The sequence below is a fragment of the Cebus imitator genome, unplaced genomic scaffold, assembly GCF_001604975.1.
Source record: "Cebus imitator isolate Cc_AM_T3 unplaced genomic scaffold, Cebus_imitator-1.0 Scaffold128, whole genome shotgun sequence".
NCBI lineage: Eukaryota > Metazoa > Chordata > Mammalia > Primates > Cebidae > Cebus > Cebus imitator.
Genome location: NW_016107443.1, coordinates 2,415,303 through 2,437,086, shown reverse-complemented (window position 1 = coordinate 2,437,086; position 21,784 = coordinate 2,415,303). Strand labels below are relative to the sequence as shown.

The 21,784-nt window shown below is 41.6% G+C and overlaps 1 protein-coding gene across 11 annotated transcripts in view; it reads left to right on the top strand.

Annotated features, from left to right (window-relative positions):
* SH3KBP1 (SH3 domain containing kinase binding protein 1) overlaps nucleotides 1-21,784 on the top strand; it is a 383,287-nt gene that overhangs the window by 135,400 nt on the left and 226,103 nt on the right. For all 11 annotated transcript variants that reach the window (XM_017540642.2, XM_017540638.2, XM_017540641.2 and 8 more), the window contains one exon: nucleotides 9,539-9,662. In XM_017540642.2, coding sequence (XP_017396131.1) covers nucleotides 9,539-9,662 — 124 coding nt within the window. The remainder of the gene's footprint in view (nucleotides 1-9,538; nucleotides 9,663-21,784) is intronic.

The following is a 21,784-nucleotide window of genomic DNA, read 5'->3' as shown; positions in this document are numbered from 1 at the left end:
TGGTACAATCTCGGCTCACCGCAACCTCCACCTCCTGCCTCAGCCTCTGGAAGAGCTTGGATTACAGTCACGCACCACCACATCTGGCTAATTTTTTTGTATTTTTAGTAGAAACAGGGTTTCACCATATTGGCCAGGCTGGTCACAAACTCCTGACCTCAGGTGATCTGCCTGCCTTGGCCTCCCAAAGTGCTGGGATTACAGGTATGAGCCACCACGCCTGGCCTTGAAACTTGAACTTTATAACATATGATTGAAAAAAAAAGTTGATTGGACTTTGCCTGATTTTCCCCACATCTTAGCTTTCCTATGTCCCCTGCTTAAAGAAACATATGGACTGGAGAGCTTTCTGTAAATCTTTTGTGTATGTTAGCGTATGCTGTTGGATCTTTAAAACTAGCAGTGGAAATTATAAAGCTAAACTCTTATTGGGGGCAGTATCAACTTCTTCCTTGTGTCAATCAAGAAAAATGTCAAGCCTCAATCATTTTAGGACGTTTATTTGTCAAAGTTAAGGACATGTGCCTGGGAGACTGTCCTATACCTTTCTCTGGAAATGATTTTGAAGGCTCCAAATTTAAAGGGGAAAGGGTGGAATATTAAAAGTATACAATTTTCATGTAAGCGGGGGTAGGGAAAAATAGTTATTCATGCCTTTGTCTGGCTCAGTGAATCTGCATTTTTTTTTTTTTAACATAAGATGACATAGACAAATGGGGCAGAGCAAAAATGCAGGGAATCTGCATTTTTACATAAGATAACATAGGCAAAATTGGGCCTGGGAACAATCAGATATGCATTTGTGTCTGGTGAGCAGGGAGACTGCACCTATTAAGATAAGTTATCAATTTACATTGTAGTGGTGATATCTTAACAGAAACACCTTAGGATGAAGACCATGGGGCTCACTAGGAATTTCCTTGTGGGCAAAATATGGAGGAGGCATGTAGCTTTTCATCTGGTAGCCATCGTATTTAGGAACCAAAAGGGAAGACAGGGTTGCATGACCCAGTCCCAGCTTGACTTTTCCTTTTAGCTTAGTGATTTTGGGACCCCAAGATTTATTTTCCTTTCACACTTGTTTGCAAAAAAAAAAAAAAAAAAAAGGAGCAGTCAATAGTTTAATAATCAGGAAATAGTAAACATATTTCAATTAATGTTTAAGTTAATTGAAATTTTGAGTAGCTAACACAGGCACATGGTGCCAGCTAAACGGGACAAATATATGCTTTCCCTGTCCCTCGGCCACTCGGTTCCCCTCCCTGTAGGCAGCCTCAGTTATCAGTTTGTTGTGTGTGGCTTCTGTATCACACACGGAGGCGTACATAGAAATGTACACAAATGCTAGCATATGCTATGCGTTTTTTTTTTTTTTTTTTTTTTTTAAATAACCTAGCAACATGTCTTGGTAATTGTCTTTCTTGGTATATACAGACTGGCTTCAGTCTTGGAGAGAGTTGCATGGGATTGATTTATGGCCATTCGTCACCTGCTCTCTACTGATACACATGTATGTTCTTTCAGTCTTTTGCTAACTGAAGCGATGGCATAACGATTAATTTTGTACATATGTTGTTTTGCAAGTGTACAAGTATATTTGTAGTTTAAATTCCTAGGAGTAGAAATACTGAGTCAAAAGGCACAGACATTTAAATTTTTGATAGACAATTGTCACACTGCTACCCACGGAGGTTGTACCAATTTATTTATCAATTTATACTCTCCTTTGAAAGTATGTGAGGCTCTCTTTTCCTACACCCTTGCTGACATTATATTATCAATTTTTTATTGTAGACTATCTGACAGATCAAAATATCTTGTTGTAATTTAAAAATTAAGTACATCCCTTCCTAAACTGTCAACTTCTAGAGAGGTTTGTTCTTGGGGGCCTCATATCCCCCATTCTTTGAGGGGACTAGCTGTGTGCAAGGCACTATGCCACGTGCTGTGAAAACAGACAGTATTCTGAGAGAGCCAGATTCTAGTGTGAGGACATATGTAAACATTATTTTAATACAGTAGGTAAATGCAACAATTCTAGGTATGAGAAAATAGCCAGAATGACACAGGGTCCTTCTGTGCACTGAGCACTGTCAGGCACCATTGTACGGGAATCCTACTGTAATTTTCATTTCTCTAATGAATGCATTTAAGCAACTTTTTGTATGTTTGAGTCACTTCTTTCCTTTTTTTCTTTTTTCTTTTGAGAAGAGTCTTGCTCTGTTGCCCAGGCTGGAATGCAGTGGCATGATCTCGGCTTACTGCAACCTCTGCCTCCCGGGTTCAAGCAATTCTCCTGCCCCAGCCTCCTGAGTAGCTGGGACTACAGGTGCATGCCATGATGTCCAGCTAATTTTTTGTATTTTTAGTAGAGAGGTGGTTTCACCATGTTAGCCAGGATGGTCTTGATTTCCTGACCTTGTGATCTGCCCACCTCAGCCTCCCAAAGTGCTGGGATTATAGGTGTGGGCCACTTGCACCTGGCTACTTTTTTCTTTTTTGTGACCTGTCCTTTGCTCCTTTGCTGTTTTTTTGTTGGGTTATTGATCTTTTTGCTGATACTTTGTAGAAGGAGCTCTCTCTATAGAAGAGGCAACATTCCCCCAGTTTGTCCTGTCATCGTTGATGAATTTTATTGTTGTTGTTTGCTATGTTACAGTCTTAGTTTTCTGTAATTTATTGACCCTTATTTTTTCAGCTTCTAAATTCTATGTCAGAGTGTTATCTTTGCCTCTCTGAGATTACAGAAACATTCTTTATTTTCTTCTAGTGCTTTAAAAGGTTTATTTTCTAAATGAGTAAATTTATTTTGAATGTCTAATATTCCCAGTTAAATAAAGAAATAAGTATTGCTTGTTTTTTAAAAAAGTGAGGGACTACATGAATTTTCTTACTATCATCTTCCCTCTGCTTCTAAGTCTGATCTGCATCTTGTTAGGCGAGAAGTTGATGGTGATCCAGTTGTATCTTTATAGGGATGATACAGATCTCCACGTTGTTGCAGCTTTGGGATCAATTGAAAACACTGTGCCACTGATCAGTTGAGGTCAGGAGTTTGAGACCAGCCTGGCCAACATGGTGAAACTCGGTCTCTACTAAAAATACAAAAATTCGCTGGATGTGGTGGTGGGTGCCTGTAATCCCAGCTACTAGGGAGACTGAGACAGGAGAATTGCTTGAACCCAGGAGGCAGAGGTTGTGACAGAGCAAGACTTCTCCCTCCCCCAGCCAAAAAAAAAAAAGAAAAGAAAATATTCTACTTCATCTGTAGGTAGTCGTCTTGCCTATAACACTCTACTAAATTGGTCATTCATCTGATAGATATTTTTATGTGTCCAAACAACTGGTTGATATTGACACCCTTTGATCCAGTGGTAATAATCTAGATGTTTAGTGGGGTGTAGGCAAACATAAAGGCACCAACTGTCATGCAACTAATTTTACACTGTACATCAGGATGCAACGTTATCTCTTTGGAACACAAAGGTAGCCGTTCTCACTTTTGTCCAGTATCTATCACTTGTTGTGGTCTTTATAGTGTTCATCCCCATCCTGTAGGTCATGAGCTTCTTGCTCTTGTTCTCATGTTCTTGTTATTTTCCTATTCGTGTTATCAGTGATTCTTGGAAGAAAATACTGCAAGTATATGATGTTGCAAATATGCAGTTAAAGATTGACATAGAACATGGCCATAGGTATCCTATTACATTTCTTGAAATTTCCTTGTTAGCTTTAAGCTGAAAATGCCATCGGAATATTTATGAGTATATATCAAAACACTTTTCTGAGCATCAGCATATTTTGTAAATATGAAAAAGCTATTATGGTGTGAGACATCAACATGGTTTCACTATGTAATTTTTAGGGCAAATTATGAAATATTTAAAGCATATAATATCTGTGTGCCCACCACCCCTGCTTTATAAAATCCTCATATTTTGCCATATTTACTTTATAAATTTTTTCTTCTTTACAGTTCTCTCTAATGAAGTTGGTGCATTTGGTGGTTTAATAGCATGGGTATTTTCTTTTATTGTGGTAATCAGATATATTTTTTAAAGAAATGGAATGTTATAGATACAACTGAAGCTCCACTTGGTAGTCTGCCATACTCTCAGAATACTTGCTCTGTCTTCCCAGGTGTTCTGAGACAGACCAGTCTTTTCTGAAGAGAGCCAAATACTGGGAGGCATAGTCTCTGCATGCAGGGAAGATACTCACAGGGCAGCTGTTCCTCAGACTTGCCTTTTGCATGGGGTGGGGTGGGGAGAGAGAGATGCATGTGGGGGAGCAGTGTGCTATTCTAGGATTGCATATCTATTCAAAGCTCTCTTGATCAGTAGATTTGGTATAAGTGTTTGTTTTTAGTGACTTTTAAAATCTCCTGCCAGTGGTAATTTTGCAAAATGGTTTTTCATGAACTAGTGCAGGGGGCACAGCTGTGATCCCACAGACACGTCTGGGTCTAAAGGAAGCCTTTACTCCAGAAAGAAATAGAGCAGGATTGAGGTTAGGCTGATGAATGATGTCTGTTTTGCCTGCCTTGCTTCCACCCTAAGCCAAGGGGGCTCTGCCCAACTTCACTCAGCTCTTTGAATGCAGACAGAAGTACCAGGACCAGCATTCTGGGCAGGTAAGGGGGATGCCCAACTTTCCCTGGTGTCCGTAGCACCAGCCTGTTCTGTGTGCTAGTACTGTTGGTGGCAGGAGAGAAGGAAATCTGGCAAGGTAGGAGGAAAGCAGCTGACATGGAAAACAAGGATGCCCTGGTGGGAACAGATCCGTTCATCTGATTGGATAGGTGAGAGGAGACACGCCTTGGCTCACCCATTCCATAGGGTGCATCTGGCACATTCCGACCACCTGCTACACTGATGTTGATCCCAGAAAACATCTCACCTCCTGAGATGAACATTGAAATACTCAAGCACTAGCTTTGTGTATTTCTGACCTCCTAGGACAAAATATCAGCACATTTCAGTTTAAAATAATCTGTCTTCTTTCAGTTTAAGCATTTGTGGTGTTCTTTTAAATTGAAATTGCATGCAGTAAAGTGCAGAAGTCTTAGAAATACAGTTCAGTGAATATTTTGGTCTATGTACACCTGTGTAACCATCACCCAGACCTCATTATAGGTCATTTTCATCCTCCCAGCAGGCTCCCTTGTACGCCTCCCTAAGAGTAACTGCTGTTCTGAGATGTCTCACCAATGATTAATTTTGCCTGTTGTTGGGTTTCACATAATTGGAATCATGTAGTATCTTTTGTGTCTGGCTTCTGTCATTCAACATTATGACTGTGAATTTTATCGGTGTTATGTGTAGTTCTTTTTAAAATAGTATTTGATATTTAATAATGAGAGTAGATAATCAATTTGTGTACTACTCTCTAATTCAGTCTTTGATCCTGAAGACACCTCTCGGACGGTTCATTTATTGTTAGACCTCTTTTACAAGTGACAAAATGGCTGCATAGAGGCTTTAAGTATTTCCCCCAAGGTCATACCTCTAATAAATGATGTCAGTACTAGTTCTGGTTTTCTGATGCACAGCATCATTCTCCATTCATTGTGAAGTCTGTGCCTTAACCTGTGTTATGAATGATGGAAGAAGTAAAGGTGAGGGGAGGGAAGGGCCCCCAAACTGAGCATGTTTCTGTATTTTATTGTGTAGTATTTTGGTTAGAGACTGACCAGTTAATTTAAAGGAGTTAACACTGAACCCAGCCAACCCGCCAACACCTGTAAAGTATGTAGGGGATGGGGAAGGAGAAGAGAAAAGAGGTAGCCAACTTGGCCCAGCAGCCAGCCACATCAAGGCAATGCAGCTCATCAGAAAGCAGACTGTCCTAGCATAATTCTCAGTTGCATGCAAATCATGTGTTTGCCCAGTGAGGTTGCCGTTTGCAGGCTGCTGAATATGTCGTGGAGAATTTTTGTCAGAGTGGCATTATTGGGGCTTTTTGGTCTCTGAATATGGGCAGGCCATCCCAGACTCTGTGTGGTACAATGCTTTTGGGAAGCTAGAATGGTGTGAGTTCTCTTCCTTTTTTCAAGTGGCCCTTGTGACACAGCTGAAGTGTCCTTGCAGCATTGATATCTTATTGATGGCCTCGGTTTTATTGTACTTGCCGAGTTTCCATTGTAAGAGATCAGATTTGAGATAAAGAGAAGCCGGGTTTCCTTTGCCTTCTTAAGAGGTTTGTTGATACCCTTTCTATTCTGTATAGCCTTTAAGCAAGCAAAATCATTATTGATTTATATATGTGGGCAGGTATGTATACATTTTCATAAGCCCTCATGGCCTGCAATTCTGGTTCAGGGTGTGGCCTCTACTACTGAGATTATAGAACCCGGGTTCTTAACAAATGTTTAAAAAAAGAAAAAAACATAGGCCTGGTGGTCAGAAAGTTACAATTAAAGACTGGGGGGCTAGGAACCCCTGTCCTAGGAAATTCAGAGTCCCATGACCTGGATCAGAACCTCGGAGAGTTCCAGGTACGTGGCTCTTGGCAGCTATACAGAGGCAGGAGTTGCTCTAGTGCCAAGCCAACCCTCCTCTGCAGGAACAAGCTTGTCTATGTGCATGGATAATAAGGAACTTCGAAGATTTGAGCCTCAATAGTCTTGGACTTTATAGGTAAGGTGATCTGTTACATTATTTAATTGTGGCGGGAAGCTAAGGTTTCCACTGGAGCCACAGGCTGAGTGGTTTTGAGTCTCCCGCCTATAGTCATGACACTGATTCTTCTTAGGAGGTGAGATGTAGCAGGAGAGCTCTGCCTAGAAGGCTCAGAGTTTGGTCTCGTGGCCAGCTCTGCCCCTTGCTAGCTTTGTGGCCTTCATCTGGTCTTGCATCTTTTCTGACTGGGTCTCATTATTCTTATGTATAAAAATATATGTCTGGCAAAATCAGGTGGTGGTTTTTTTTTTTTTTTTTTTCCTGACAGTGTTGTTGTTAACAGCAAGTGAAAATAATAGCTGCTAAAGCACTTTAATTTATAAGCCTTTGCCAGTGTACAGTTGTATCATTGCTAGCATCATCACCTATTTTTAGAGCCTTTGGATAGGAGTCCATGACATCAGGATTCTGTAAACATAAGGTGTTGTCCAAGCAGTGCAGCACTTATATTTGCATGGTAATTGGTACTGTGGGGTCAGCATGCATGTCAGATATTTTTAGAAGCAAGTACACAGGGACTTGTGGTTTGCTGTTCAATTTGAAAAGTGTTTGAATGAAAGCTTGTCCTGTGGTCTTTGGGAAGTAACTGGAGATTTCTCTAGGGATTGACAAGAACAGACATTTGAGTGTCCATTATGGTAGTGCAGAGGGTGAAGTGGGAGGGGTGAGATTGGAGGCAGGAAGATGTGATTATAATCCAGTCAGGACTCTGGGAAAGAGTAGTTAAGAGATGAGCTCTCCTCTGTAATTCCAGCACTTTGGGAGGCCAAGGTGAGTGGATCACTTGAGGTCAGGAGTTTGAGACCAGCCTGGCCAATATCACAAAACTCTGTCTCTACTAAAAAAATACAAAAATTAGCCAGACGAGGTGGCATGTGCCTGTAATCCCAGCTACTCGGGAGGCTGAGACATAACAATTGCCTGAACCTGGGAGGCGGAGGTTGTAGAGATCACGCCACTGCACTCCAGCCTGGGCAACAGAGTGAGACTGTCTTAAAAAAAAAGAGATGAGCTCTGAAGCTAGACAGGTTGGATTCAAATTCTGGCTCCTACTTGTTTGACCTTGAGCAAGTTTCCTTAGTGTTGTGCTGTCATGTTTCTGCATTACATTGTGTCAAGGTGGGGAATTTGTGCGTGCACGGTCATACCCACACTGCGATGGAAAATGAAGTTTGAGCAACTGTTCTTCCCCTAAAGAAGCACCCAGTGGGGAAATGAGCCTACCTGGTAGCTTGTTGTCTTTACTTCCAGAGCCATAGCAGGCTGGCAGCCATCACCAAGATAGCATCCTGTCATGTAGCTCAGGCAGGCAGTGTTTGCAGATTGTCCCCTGAGGCCATCTGCCTGTGAGGCTACAGGAACCCCTGGCAACTGCTGCTCTAGCAGGTGCTGGGGCTGCTGAGGTAGGTGTTCGTGTACATGCACGCGAGCATACACAGCTTTGTGTGGGGTGCAGAGGTACTGGTATTGACCTTGGGCTGAGCTTCGCCTGGTTAGGCCTCTGGGACGCCAGCTGAAATGCTCAACCTAGCAAAGCGCCAGCCCCAGTTGTTGGTTTCCGGTGGGGCCCTGGTGAGGGAGGAAAGGAGGGTGAGGCTGCTGTGAACAGAGCCGGCAATAGGGGAATTGGATATGGTAACTAACACACTCTTGAGTATGCAGGAAGCTGCAGGCAGTCGCATTGTTTTGACAAACTTTTGTTGCTTACTTTCTGCCCCTGCCCTCTGCTTGGGCCTAATCATGGCCCCCTACTTAATGTAGCATCTCTCTTCCTTCCAGCGGGGAGCCAATCTCCATTTCTTACCTTGTGGGCTCTTGCTAAGGAACACATCCCTCATCTTTGAGCTCTTCCTGCCATTCAGCCATGCTTGGGGTCAGCCCCTAAGCTTTCACTTTTCCTCAAAAAAGCTACTGTGATTATGGGTTCAGACAAGCCTAGAAACTCTTTACTCCTTTTGGAGGAATTCCTGTATACAGACCTATGCTTTGTGAGTCACTATTATCTTGGGCTATCAATGCTTTTGAAAACAATTATGTAAATTATTAAAGTAATTTGAAATAATTATATCAGCCATTAGAATTTAGAAATTTAAATCTTAATGGAGCTTTAAGAGTCTACCTTGAGCAGGGGTCAGTGAACTTTTTCTGTAAAGGGCCAGATATTTTAGACTTTGATCTCTTGTTGCAACTACTCAATTCCGCTGGTGTAGCATCAAAGCAGCCATACAAAATACTTAAATGCGTGAGTGTATTTGTGTTCTAAAGAAACTTTCTTTACAAAAGTGAGTGGTGAGCTTTCATTTGCTGACCCCTGATCTAGAGTGATAAGCCATCCTTACTTTTTTCTTTGTCAATAGTTGAAATTGCCAGAGCAACTTGATGACTGCAAATGCATTAGAATCATCTTTTTTTAGGTTTAGTATACTTGTGAGCACAATGGTAATTTGGGAATATGCTTCTCTAAATCTCTGTTGAGAAGAAGAGAAATCAGAATGCTTTTTAAGGGGGTGAGTCTTCTTGGCTAAAGTTTGTCATTGTTTAACAAGAACAGGCTGTCACTTAGAGCTGTATGGTGGCTTTTATGTTTCACTCATTGTGTTTATAGTCACATAGAATGGCCATAATTTTATAAGGTCGCCTCACCATACTGGGCCTTATTCCATTTTATAAGACCAGGTGCATCTCCAATAAATGTAAGAAAAATACAAAAATATAGAAAATCGTGTTTTTAAAGCATCATGTTATGTTAAGTTGGCATTGCTATAGTTCATTTCCAGAAGGATGAAACTTAAGATAGTCCAAGAGGCATTCTAAAGATTCAAACTATAGTCTTGTTTTCCTTTTATCTGTCCTCACAGGAAATAAAGAAAGAGATGAAGAAAGACCCTCTCGCCAACAAAGCTCCAGAAAAGCCCATGCATGAAGTGCCCAGTGGAAACTCTTTGCTGTCTTCTGAAACGATTTTAAGAACCAATAAGAGAGGTATGGGAAAGGAAAAAGAGTTCCCCTCCCTGAACACAAACAAAAACTGGAAACTTCTGGTGAACTGTGTCAAATTTTATATTGCTGAAAAATTGGATAGAGTTTGTCCTTTTGTCTTTTGGGTATACATTTTGGATACACACACATGCTTACTTAGCAATTGACTATATCTATATCTATATCTAGATATATATCTAGATATAGATATAGATATATAGTAACTTTAATATAGGGAACTAATAAAAAATTTTTTTCACAATGGGAAAGTGGACTGCATTTGTAAATGATGATTTTTCTAGGTCTTTTTTTTCTAGATCTTTAGCTTTCACTTTCATATCTATTTTTATGGATGAAAGGTGAATTTAGAGAATGCTGTGGTGCAGGCATGAGCAATGTGTCTAACCACACTATCCTTTTAATTTAAGGCAAACCTTATCAAGTTCTTTCTCTAGCTAACTGCTAGGCTCCCTAGTGCAGACCCTGCCTCCCTGAGTTTATGAGGCAGAACGTGCAAAGATACAGCTAACACATCCATCTGACCAGGAGACCTTTAACAATCTTGTTTTCTCTCTTTTGAGACCTCAAGGCAGATTTTCAGGTTTCAGCTTGTTGGAGTTTTGTTTTCTCTCCCTCCCCTCTTGGAGATAATTGTTTGAAAAAATGTGAGAGAGAATACAGGACTGCAGAGATTTTATATTGTGGGCACACTAGGGTCCTTCAGTTTTTCCTGATCTTGGACCAGCCAGGGCACATGCTGAGCATGTCTGTAGGTTAGTGTTCTGCTGACAGCTTTTAGTGGGCTTATTACTTCCTTAAAGAGAAATAGAGAGCTGTTCAAAAGCGGCACAGGAACTAGATTAGCAAAGGGTTCCATTAACCAGAAAAACAGAAGGCAAGTTTGCATAACCATGGGGAGGAAGAACAGCTAATCTTTCATAAAATTTAGACAGGATAAGAATTTGTCCAGTAAACTGCCCACTGATCACAGCTTTGTGCCTCTCTTCCTTCCTGTCTCTTCCTCTGCTGTCTCCAGCTGCCTGGGTTACATTTCCCTTTTTGAATTATTCAGATCAAATATTGGCTAGAGGCCACATTGGATAGCAGCTATAGGATTTTCTTTCTTTTCTCGTTTTCTTAAATTCATCCTACCAAAGTAGGGGATTTCCCATTTTAAGAATTAAGTGCCCTTTGCTGTAAAACTACAGTCTTGGCCAAAAGTGCCTCCTGCATTCTTTCAAATAAGCTCTCAAACTACTGAGACCTGCATTCATTGGATTTGGTGAGCTAGAGTTCGGTGTGTCTTCTTTCTGCACTTCCAAACCAATGAGAAGGAGCCCTCCCATTCCTCCGGCTGCCTCTTGGGTCTGTAAGCACAGCAGTTGCACACACGTTGACCAGCAGCAAGGCCTCTTTGGCTAGCCCTGGTTTTTGTCAAGTCAATAAGAGATTTAAAACAATTAATTAATTTAACAAGGGAAGGAATTAATTTAGGTAAGGAGTTGAGGTAATTATTTGGATGAGTTCAGTAAAATTACCTGAGAACTTTAAATCAACGATGGAATAGAATTTTTCAGATGACTGTCTCTTCACAAGTAAAATCTGGCCTCTGAGTTTCCCCATGGAATTTTTCATTCACCAAAAATTGGAATGCAAAGGGATGGCTTACTACCTTATGTTCCTTTTTGAAAGCCTTTTGCCCTGGGCCTGCAGCCTGATTATGGCCAACCTTTCACTCCGAGGCATTTTATATACGGAATCTGCTGGTGGTTGTGAGACCCAAGTACACGGAGGCATTCTGTAAATACGGAGCCCAAAACAAATCTTCTTCATTCTGTCCAAGGCTTCACCCTGACCTCCTGGGTCACCTGGGCCTAACATAAATTTCCAGCTGAAGGGAAGCATTGTGTACCAAGCCCTGGGCTGCCTCTGGCCCTCCCCCACTCATCAAGACTACCAGTATTCTACTACTCCTTATAATAAACAGCAGGGGTAGATTGATTGGCCTTGTCAGGCCAGATAAATAGTTCATTGTACTGAGCTCAAAAGCTACATTTTTTTCCCCACCCCAAATCAATGGAAAAAACACTTTTTCCCCCGTTAAAACAAGGATCAGAGGCTAAATCTGTGGGATGATTCTAGTTACTTATAAATACTTCCGTCTAACTAATTTTTAAAGTTTTATGAGTTATTGTAAATGACTGAAGGGGCCCCCTCCTCCTTTGTTTCCATCATCAAGCTTTGTCTCCAGCAACCTTTCCGATGTTTCGGTCTATTACTGTTGCTGTGGCTATTAGGGAAGGAAGTTGCTTTCAGGGTTTATTAACAGCCTGCTTTGATTCGCCAACATGGGTTCTTAGAGGATATGAGTCCACCTTGTGGTTCAGCCTTGGACCCTGTAAGAATTTAATAGAATGAACACAAGTTCTCTTCCTTCAATTTGATCAAAGACGAGATGACTGTTTTCTTTATATGGACTTCATCATTTGATACATGCTTGAAATTGTTTTAATAATGAAATATTGAAGTCTATTTCTATCATGAGTCTGAAATTGAACCACTTCATTGGGTCCTGAACTTGAGATAGGCCTAGCTGAAGAAGTTTGCCTCATTGTGTTCAGCTGTTTTTGCATCTTCTAACATGCCGCACTTTGCAGCAGCTGCAAACAGATAGTAGTCCCTTACATTGTGGGATGAGCTCACCCTCCCCAGACACCTGCATAAGGTCAGAAGCCATCTTGGGTTTGAAGGAAGCTATTCATAGCCTTGAGAAAAGGCCAGGGCTATGGAAACCTTAGTTTGGGGACTGATCAGTTTCAATTTTCAGTTTTAACCTTTGTAAATGTCTGCAGAGTTGATTTAGGGAGGTACTGGAATGACTCCATGGGCTTTCTTTTCTTCTTTTTTTTTTTAAACAGAGTATCACTCTGGCACCCAGGCTGGAGTGCAGTGGCACAATTATGGCTCACTGCAGCCTCCACCTCCCTGGGGTCGGGTGATCCTCCCACCTCCTGAGTAGCTGGGACTACAAGGTGTGAGCCACCACACCTGGCTAATTTACTGATTTTTTGTAGACCTGGGGTTTTGCCATGTTGCCAGGCTGGTCTTGAACTCCTGGGCTCAAGCAAGCCTCCTGCCTCAGCCACCCAGAGTGCTGGGATTACAGGTATAAGCCACCGTGCCTGGCTGGCTTTTCTTTCTTTCTTTTTTTTTTTTCTGAGATGGAGTTTTGCTCTTGTTACCCAGGCTGGAATACAATGGCGCCATCTCGGCTCACCGCAACCTCCGCCTCCTGGGTTCAAGCAGTTCTCCTGCCTCAGCCTCCCAAGCAGCTGGGACTACAGGCGCGCGTCACCATGCCCAGCTAATTTTTGTATTTTTTTTTTAGTAGAGACGGGGTTTCACCATGTTGACCAGGATGGTCTCGACCTCTTGACCTCGTGATCCACCCGCCTCGGCCTCCCAAAGTGCTGGGATTATAGGCATGAGCCACCGCGCCTGGCCCTGGCTGGCTTTTCATTTGAGAAGATGATGTAACTGGAATTGAGAGAAAGTAGGTCCTCCCAGCTGACTTGGCAGCCATCAGCTATACATTTTGGCATTAGAACCTCAGGAGCAATTGTGTTTTTGCACACCTCTGGCCATATCTGTGGTCCTTACCTGAGTCACAGTGAAAGAACTTCCTGTTTAAAACAAGCCTTTCCTGAGAAATAAGAAGTTATTTTCCCTTCTTTCTTTCTTTTTTTTTTTTTTTTTTTTTTTTTTTTTGAGGTAGAGTTTGGCTCTGCCGCCCAGGCTGAGAGTGAAGTGGCATGATCTCGGCTCACTGCAACCTCTGCTTCCTGGGTTCAGGTGATTCTTATGCCTCAGCCTCCTGAGCAGCTGAGATTACAGGTGCCCAGCAGGACACCTGGCTAATTTTTTTTTTTTTGTATTTTTACTAGAGATGGAGTTTTACCACATTGGCCAGGCTGATCTCGAGCTCCTGACCTCAGGTGATCCACCCATCTCGGCCCCGCAAAGTGCTAGGATTACAGGTATGAGCCACCGTGCCCAGCCAAGAAGTCATTTTTCATTTAAACTTGCAGCATGGATGTTGTATGTCCTGAAGTTATCTCAGACACAAGTATATTGATAAGTTACAGCCAGAAAATGTGAAAACTTTCCTTGGAGCCAAATGTCATTCTCTTAATGAACCAGACAGAAGAGAGTTGTGTGTTTTCTTCTAAGAAAAATTTATTCTTTTGTTTCTTGTATCATTAAACCCATAAAAGAGAATGGTGGGTCCTCCTAAATTGGAACATTGATATATAGAGACATTTTTTTAAAAAGCATTCAAATGCCAAGATTGTACCATTGCACTCCAGCCTGAGCAACAAGAGTGAAACTCTGTCTCCCCCTCAAAAAAAGAAAAAAAAAAGCATTCATATATTGAGTTTAGAAGAAAAATGGAATAAAACAGAAGTTCAAACAGTTAATAGCAAATATCCTAAATAGGTTCTTGAAAATGAACAGTGGATTTTTGTCCATTTGAATATAGACTCTTATCTACTTGAATTAAAAATGAGATAAAAAATCAAGCTGGATGCAGTGGCTGATGCCTTTAATACCAAAACTCTGGAAGGCTCAGGTAGGAGGATTGCTTGAGCCCAGGAGCTCAAGACCAGCCTGGGCAACATCGCAAGACCCCATCTCTTTAAAAAAAAAAAAAAAAAAAAAAAACAATTAGATGGGTATAATGGCATGTACCTGTAGTCCTAGCTACTCAGGAGGCTGAGGTAGGAGAATCACTTAAGCCCTGGAGGTCAAGGCTGCAGTGAGCTGTGATAATGCCACTGTACTCCAGCTTGGGTGCCAGAATGAAACCCTGTCTCAAAACAAACAAACAAAATAAATTATTTGATCCTTAGAAGGATTTCCTGGCTAACTTTATCCATGTGATCAGTTAAGTATGCAGGCTGTCATCAATAGCCTGCTGGCCCCTGTGAGGACCAGGTTCCATTTTAGGGTTCTCTTTTGCATTGTTAGCAGAGCACATGGAGATGTATCTTTGCCTCTCTCTGAACCTCTCCTGTTGCCAGGAATTTTGGACATTGTTCCTTCCTCACTTTTTGGTAGACACCTATGAACATTCAATAGCACATATTTAGTGCGTGCCTACTATGCACCTGGCCTTGTGTGTGGTACTGGGGCAGATAAAGACTGGAAAAACACCAGCCAATCCTGCCTGCAAGTAGCTTCAGTCTGTTGTATCCCTTGGGATAACGTTGAGAAAGTGCTGCACATTTCTTATATCATTTGGATGGCAAGGTAGGGATGTGTCTTGTATTTACTTCTGTCATTCTGAATGTGAAGCCACTCCGTGGGTTTCTGGTTGGCTTTATATGTCCTTGTTTCTATTTCCAGTTTATCATGAATTCAGTGTTTGGTAAGTCTCTATTGTATTTTGCACATTTATTATTTTTTGCTATTATTATTATTATTATGCTCTCCTGATATAATATGTATTTTATAGTCCTCTTTTTAAGTCGCTCTGCTATTTTGGCATCTGCCTCCCAAAGATAAACTGCTTTTACCATCTTTATTTAAGGTTTGTTATGCATTTGCATTTTACTGCCCCTTCCAGAGATTAATGCTGAAATATCTGACGGTTTAAAAGATGTTATTTGTAACAGGTCTAGCTCTGATGCTACGAGGTGAGATCATCTGTCTAATGAGATTCAAGTTAAGATGGGGAGGGTTGCTCTCTGAATTGGTACGTGGATATGACTGACTGTAGAACATTGCGCTGTGGGTTCATTTCTGGTGTGTTTTATCCTTCAGACAGGTTCCATTTAAGTTTTCCTTAACAGAGGGATCAACGGCTGCTCTTCCTCTGGTGACACAATGTTGCTTTAAAAGTTAGTGCAGAAGTTCTTCCACATTAACATGGGCCTCACGTTTGCCACACGGAAGGGCTCTCTCTCCATTTTGGTCTGCTGCCTGTAGTTGTCAGAAGAATTTTGCTTAATAGTTTACCTTTCTTCTCCTCATAGTTTCAGCACTAGTCATTCCAATCCCTAACTAGGTCTAAGTGACAGCCTTTCCTTTTCCCCTTACCCTGAAGGGGAAACATTGTTTCCAGCTTTTAGTGTGCAGGCCTGAAAAACTCCTCCTGGCTCTGAGGATAGGCTGTGGGCTCTTTAGCAGAGAGGAAACTGTAAACAAAGGATGGAAAAAGTATGTCCTTAATAAAGAAAATGTCAACCTCTTGGGTTTGCCAGTGGTTTGTTTTTTAAGGTGAATGTGAGATCTGGGGCTGATTTTGTAGAGATGAGACTTTGTTTCTTTCAAGTTTTCTATTGGAGAAACAAATGTGAATTCTCTCCAGTTAACTGGTAATCTGATAATGTGGCAGTTTGGGTCAGACTTTTCTTTGAGTTTCAGTATTGCCTGTCAATTTTACTTAAGGAACTGGTGTTTATGGACAGGTAGAATAAGAGTTAACAGAAGTCATTACTGTTGTATAGAAGCTTTTGACTATCACCTGAGCTGGTCTTTCCCAGGGGAAATGAAAATCTGGCGACGTGACAGTGAATGGGGTTGGATATGATATATAGTCATTCAATAATACATACATCTGTGTGAATGTATCTGTATGTGCATCTATAGTTTTATTTTCCAGTGGGCCTTCATTCTCAAAAGCTTGAGAGTCAAGAGCCTTTAAAGACATCTTTTAAACTAGCTGATCCCTGGCTGCATTTCTGGCAAGTTTTATTGGGACACCACGCTTGTTAGCATCAGCAATTGATGTTAGAGTGTGTATTGCCCTTGTTCATATTATTTTCTGAGCCTGTTGAGCCTAGAGTGAGGGGTGGTGAAATGCATAGTAAGAACTACGTAGAAGGGTATTGCGATCATGTTGCAATTATGTGTGGGCCATTGATAAAATTGGTTTTTAGAATGTTTTTTTCTGTTATATTTAATCTTCTGCCTCTGTGTGTTCTGATTTCAAGGCATTAACAGAGTAATGAGTCTCCCATGGGTTAGTCATGGGTTTTGATTCCCACCACAACTGCTGTTGTCTACCCAAGTCTACCCAGAGAACCAGCTATGAAGTGGGTTTGTGGTGGTGGCTCCACCTGGTGGCTCTCCTAGGAAGCTCCTTCTTCTGCCCACCTTTTCTTTCTCCTTGGGAGAATCTTGATGGAGGATGCCTTTGATTCTTCTGATTCAGTGTTCACTATTTGTGCAATTCCATCCCAGACCCATGGCTTCTCACCTTACTTATGGATTTTTTTTTAGCTCCTTTGCTTTTTTGCCTAAGAATTGCTCATTGAACTCATAGAATCTGTGTCCTGATCCTTGTTCTATCTGTGACACTCCTATGGACTAAGATTATGGTTAATGAGCATTTAAAAAAAAAGGACTCCCATAGGCATGACTCTATGTATAGATATTAATTTGGACAAAATAAAGAATCATACTGAAATCCCCATGGGTATGCCAAAGTCACTTCCTTCATAGCTGCAAGTACCCTTAGTTACTTCATCACTTCTTGTTGAACCCTTTTTTCCTCAAAGGAGCAATATTTTGTTACTGATGTTGTTTTCTATTGTCAGCAACTGGTGAAAGTAAAAAGCCAACTAACTTTGTGGGCTTCATTATTGTTTCCTTATTGTTTGTGAATTCTCTACAGGCAGCCCCTTCTTGCTTGGGCACAGACTGCCCCCACTTGGTATGTCACTGAGCATAAGTATTTTTAGTGAATAAAAATGTCTTTTATTTAATCTCATTATCTTTCAGTTTTTAGTTGTTGATAATATTGCAGATGTGTCTTATTTTAGCTGCATTGTGGGTCAGCCTAGGAACTTAATCACCATTTATGACTTTGCTTCTATGGTAATAATGCACTCAGAGTTCCATATTCTCTGCATAGAGCATAAGGCACGTATAGGTCTGACTTCTTTTGTTTTGTTTTGTTTTGTTTTTCATTGCTGGCTTGAATCCTTAAGTACCTTTGTAAAAGTCAGAGTTCATACAACCGGTGACCACTGAAGTTTGCTCATGCCGCAGAGGAGTTTATAATTCACACAGTATAGAATGCTGGAACTGCGCAAGCTCCACACGGTACACTAGGCTCTAAAAATAGCTTTAGGTTCAGTCACATTGTATGTGGTGCTTATTTTCATGAGGGCTGAGTTGGGTCTTAGTGTGCCTAAGTTTGTATGAGGCATGTTGTAAAAGTGGGTGCTATTGTATATTTCTGTCTTCTAGTGGGGAGACCTTGCACCAAGCGTGACATGCTCAGATAGAAACCAGCCTGGCATTTCCCAGTGTATGTTGTATGGAATTATAGCCCTTCTGAATATTCCACAAAAGAGCGATGGGGAAGAGACAGACAAGGGGAGAGAGAAACTTGCCTCTCTGGTCAAATTTCAACTACAGCTGCAGCACTAACACAATCTTAGAGATTGACAAGCACATTAGCATAGTACAGGCGCTCAGATGGCATATGGTAAGGAGACCTGCTTATCTTTCATCATGGAACCACATGTTACTGAATACTAGTTAAGACAACACTTTGGGATATGTCGGGCTTTTAAATACAGGACAAGGAGCTTTGTAAGCATTCCCCAAGGTAATCTTCAGCTTCCACCTCTCATGGGGAATGTTTGAGTGAATGAGTGGAAATGGTGGTGCTGGCACTTAGAGAAATGACTGACGAGGCTTCTTAAGCCTGTGATATCAAAAAACATGAGTTAGATGATGCTAGGAGAACATTCTCTGAATCTGAAACTTGAAAGCCAGTCCTTTTGGTAGTTTTTCAACTGACCAGCTGAAAGGGAATTTTGCCTCTGATAATTTCTTGGGTCCTTGTGTCTAACAATGAGGCTTAGACACATGAGAGGAAGCCCTAGTCTGGGCTTTGGCATGAAAAGCAGGCTGAGGGGGTCCAACCTAGCAACTGGTGAGTCCAGGGTGTTCAGGTCTACCTGGGACTTGGATCACGATGGAACCTGCAATTCCAGAGGTGGTTTTTATCATGATGACAGTCTCTGCATAGTCAACATAGTCTCATTGCTTTCTCTCCTTGCTTTGATTGAAAGACAGAAGTCTTAGCTTTTCTTGATACCATTAGAACACTGAATATTTATAAAGAAGAGCCTTGTCCTTCTCTCCCTACCAGTGAAACAGGCTGGCATTTGAATTCAAGTAATAAATCCACATGTGGGGTTGTGAGGAAAAACCACATAGCCTGCCCTTTTAGAATTCTGGAATCACAGAGTTACAGAGGTTACAGAGGGATCCACTTATTGACATCCCAGGCAAGCGGACATGGAGCCTCTGCCCAGGGTATTGGAAAGGACACTCCTTGGCTCTGACCTTGGCTAAGCCCCACATGGGAGACTCCTTTCCAAAGGGAGGTTTTTCTAGGTAGGGAGCTGCTAGATTAATGAAAGGTGATTAGACCAGGTGCAATGACTTACACCTGTAATCCCAACACTTTGGGAGGCCAAAGCTGGAGGATCCCTTAAGCCCAGGAATTCAAGACCAGCCAGGGCAACATGGAGAGACATAGTCTCTACAAAAAATACAAAAATTAGCCAGGCATGGGTGGTGCGTTTATGTAGTCCTAGCTACTTGGGAGGCTGAGGTGGGAGGATTGTCTCATCCTTGGAAGTGGAGGTTGCAGTGAACTGAAATCGCAGCACTGCACTCTAGCCTGGGTGACAGAACGAGACCCTATCTCAAAAAATGCTAATTAATTAGTGGTAGATGATACTTAGGTGCTGGTTGCATTTGTTGCATTGTATGGGGACAGCAGCTATATTCACTTGCAGTAAGCTCTGGAAAGGGGGCATTTTTTTCTAATTATATCTATTGATCTGTCATCACAGTCTGGTCTCTCTGATGCCACATGCAACCTCAGCTTAGTCTTTGGACTCTTGGCTTTTTGTGCTTCCGAAGCCTTAAGACTGTTGTACCCAAACAATGAGGACATTTCATAGCTCACCTCCCTAACCCATGATTAGGCCAACAGTAGGCCCAGCTGCAGTGCCAGGTGGGCTTCCCTCATTGTTTCAATCAGAAGGCAAAAGAGAGAACAGTCAGAAGCTTCCCCTGCATGTGCCTGTGCATAAAAAAGAACATTTGAGGAAGACTAGCCTGCTTGTTGTGTTTGTGTTTCTCTGGAGACGTGAATAGGTTCAGTGGCAGCAGGGCCTTGTCGCAGGGAGGATGGCTGTTGGGAGGCCCCAGACCACTCCTGCTGCACTTTCACAGCTTCTGCAGCACTTTAGACAAGTTGCAGATTCCCCCTGTGTTTCCAGATTTCCCATTTGTAAAACAAAGAAGTGCTCTTGTTAATTCCCTCAAGGCAATTGTGAAGATTAAAAATGAGTAAAGAAAGTAGGTTTTGTGATAGAGAGTCAATAGAGTGAAGTGGGGTAGGGTGTCACTCACTGAATACAGTAATAGTTGCTATTAAAAGTAGTAAACTGCTAGTAAGTCCCCAGAGAATTGGGAAGAAATTAGAGATTTGTGGAAAATAATAAAAAGGTGTTTCCATGAAGCAACCGGTGATCACATGCACATGGAACCTTCTCCAGGATGGATCATATGCTAGGCTGTAAAAGATGTCTTAGTAAATTTTAAAGGATTAAAATCAAACAAAGTACATTCTCCAATCACAATGGAATTAAATCAGAAATCAACAATAGAAGGAAATTGGGGAAGTTGACAAATACATAAAAATTAAGCAGTATACTCTTAAATAACCAATAGGCCAAAGAAGAATTCACAAGGGAAATTTTAAAATACTTTGAAATGGGAGTCCCTAGAAACCCAGTAGGGCCTCGACAGGCAGGCAAGCAACCTCATCAAGCAGCTTCCTGAGATCACAGCTAGGTAAATCCATGAAGATGGGAAAAAAAACAGCACAAAAAAGATGAAACCATCAAAGACCAGAACACCTCTTCTCCTTCAAAGGATCACAATTCCTCAACAACACAGGAACACAACATGACCAAGAAAGAGTGTGACGAATTGACAGAAACAGGCTTCAGAAGGTGGATAATAACAAACTTTTCTGAGTTAAAGGAACACGTTCTAAGTCAGTGCAAAGAAACCAAAAACCTTGAAAAAAGGTTAGACGAAATGCTAACTAGAATAACCAGGTTAGAGAAGAACATAAACGACTTGTTGGAGTTGAAAAACACAGCACGAGAACTACGTGAAGCAAACACAAGTTTTAATAGCCAAATCGATATCAGAGATTGAAGATCAACTCAATGAAATAAAAAGAGAAGGCAAGACAAGAGAAAAAAGAGTGAAAAGAAATGAACAAAGCCTACAAGAAATATGGGATTATGTGGAAAGACCTAATTTACACTTGATCAGTATACCTGAATATGACAGGGAGAATGAATCCAAGCTGGAAAACACTCTTCAGGATATTATCCAGGAGAACTTCCCAAGCCTAACAAGGCAGTCCAACATTCAAATCCAAGAAATACAGAGAACTCCACAAAGATATTCCTCAAGAAGAGCAACCCCAAGGTACATAATCATTAAATTCACCAGGGTTGAAATGAAGGAAAAAATACTAAGGGCAGCCAGAGAGAAAGGTCAGGTCACCCACAGAGAGAAGCCAGTCAGACTCACAGCGGATCTCTCGGTAGAAACCCTACAAGCCAGAACAGAGTGGGGGCCAATATTCAACATCCTTAAAGAAAAGAGCTTTCAACCCAAAGTCTCATATCCAGCCAAACTAAGCTTCATAAGTGAAGGAGAAATAAAATCCTTTACGGACAAGCAATTACTGAGAGATTTTATCACCACCAGACCTGCCCTACAATAGCTCCTGAAAGAAACACTAAGCATGGAAAGGAACAAGTACCAGCCACTGTAGAACATACCAAATGGCAAAAACCAAAAATGCAATAAAGACAAATGAGTTAGCTAACAGACAAGAAAACCGTCCAGTAACAAAATGGCAGGATCAGATTCACACATAACAATATTAACAGGCCGGGCGCGGTGGCTCACGCCTGTAATCCCAGCACTTTGGGAGGCCGAGGCGGGTGGATCACAAGGTCAAGAGATCGAGACCATCCTGGTCAACATGGTGAAACCCCGTCTCT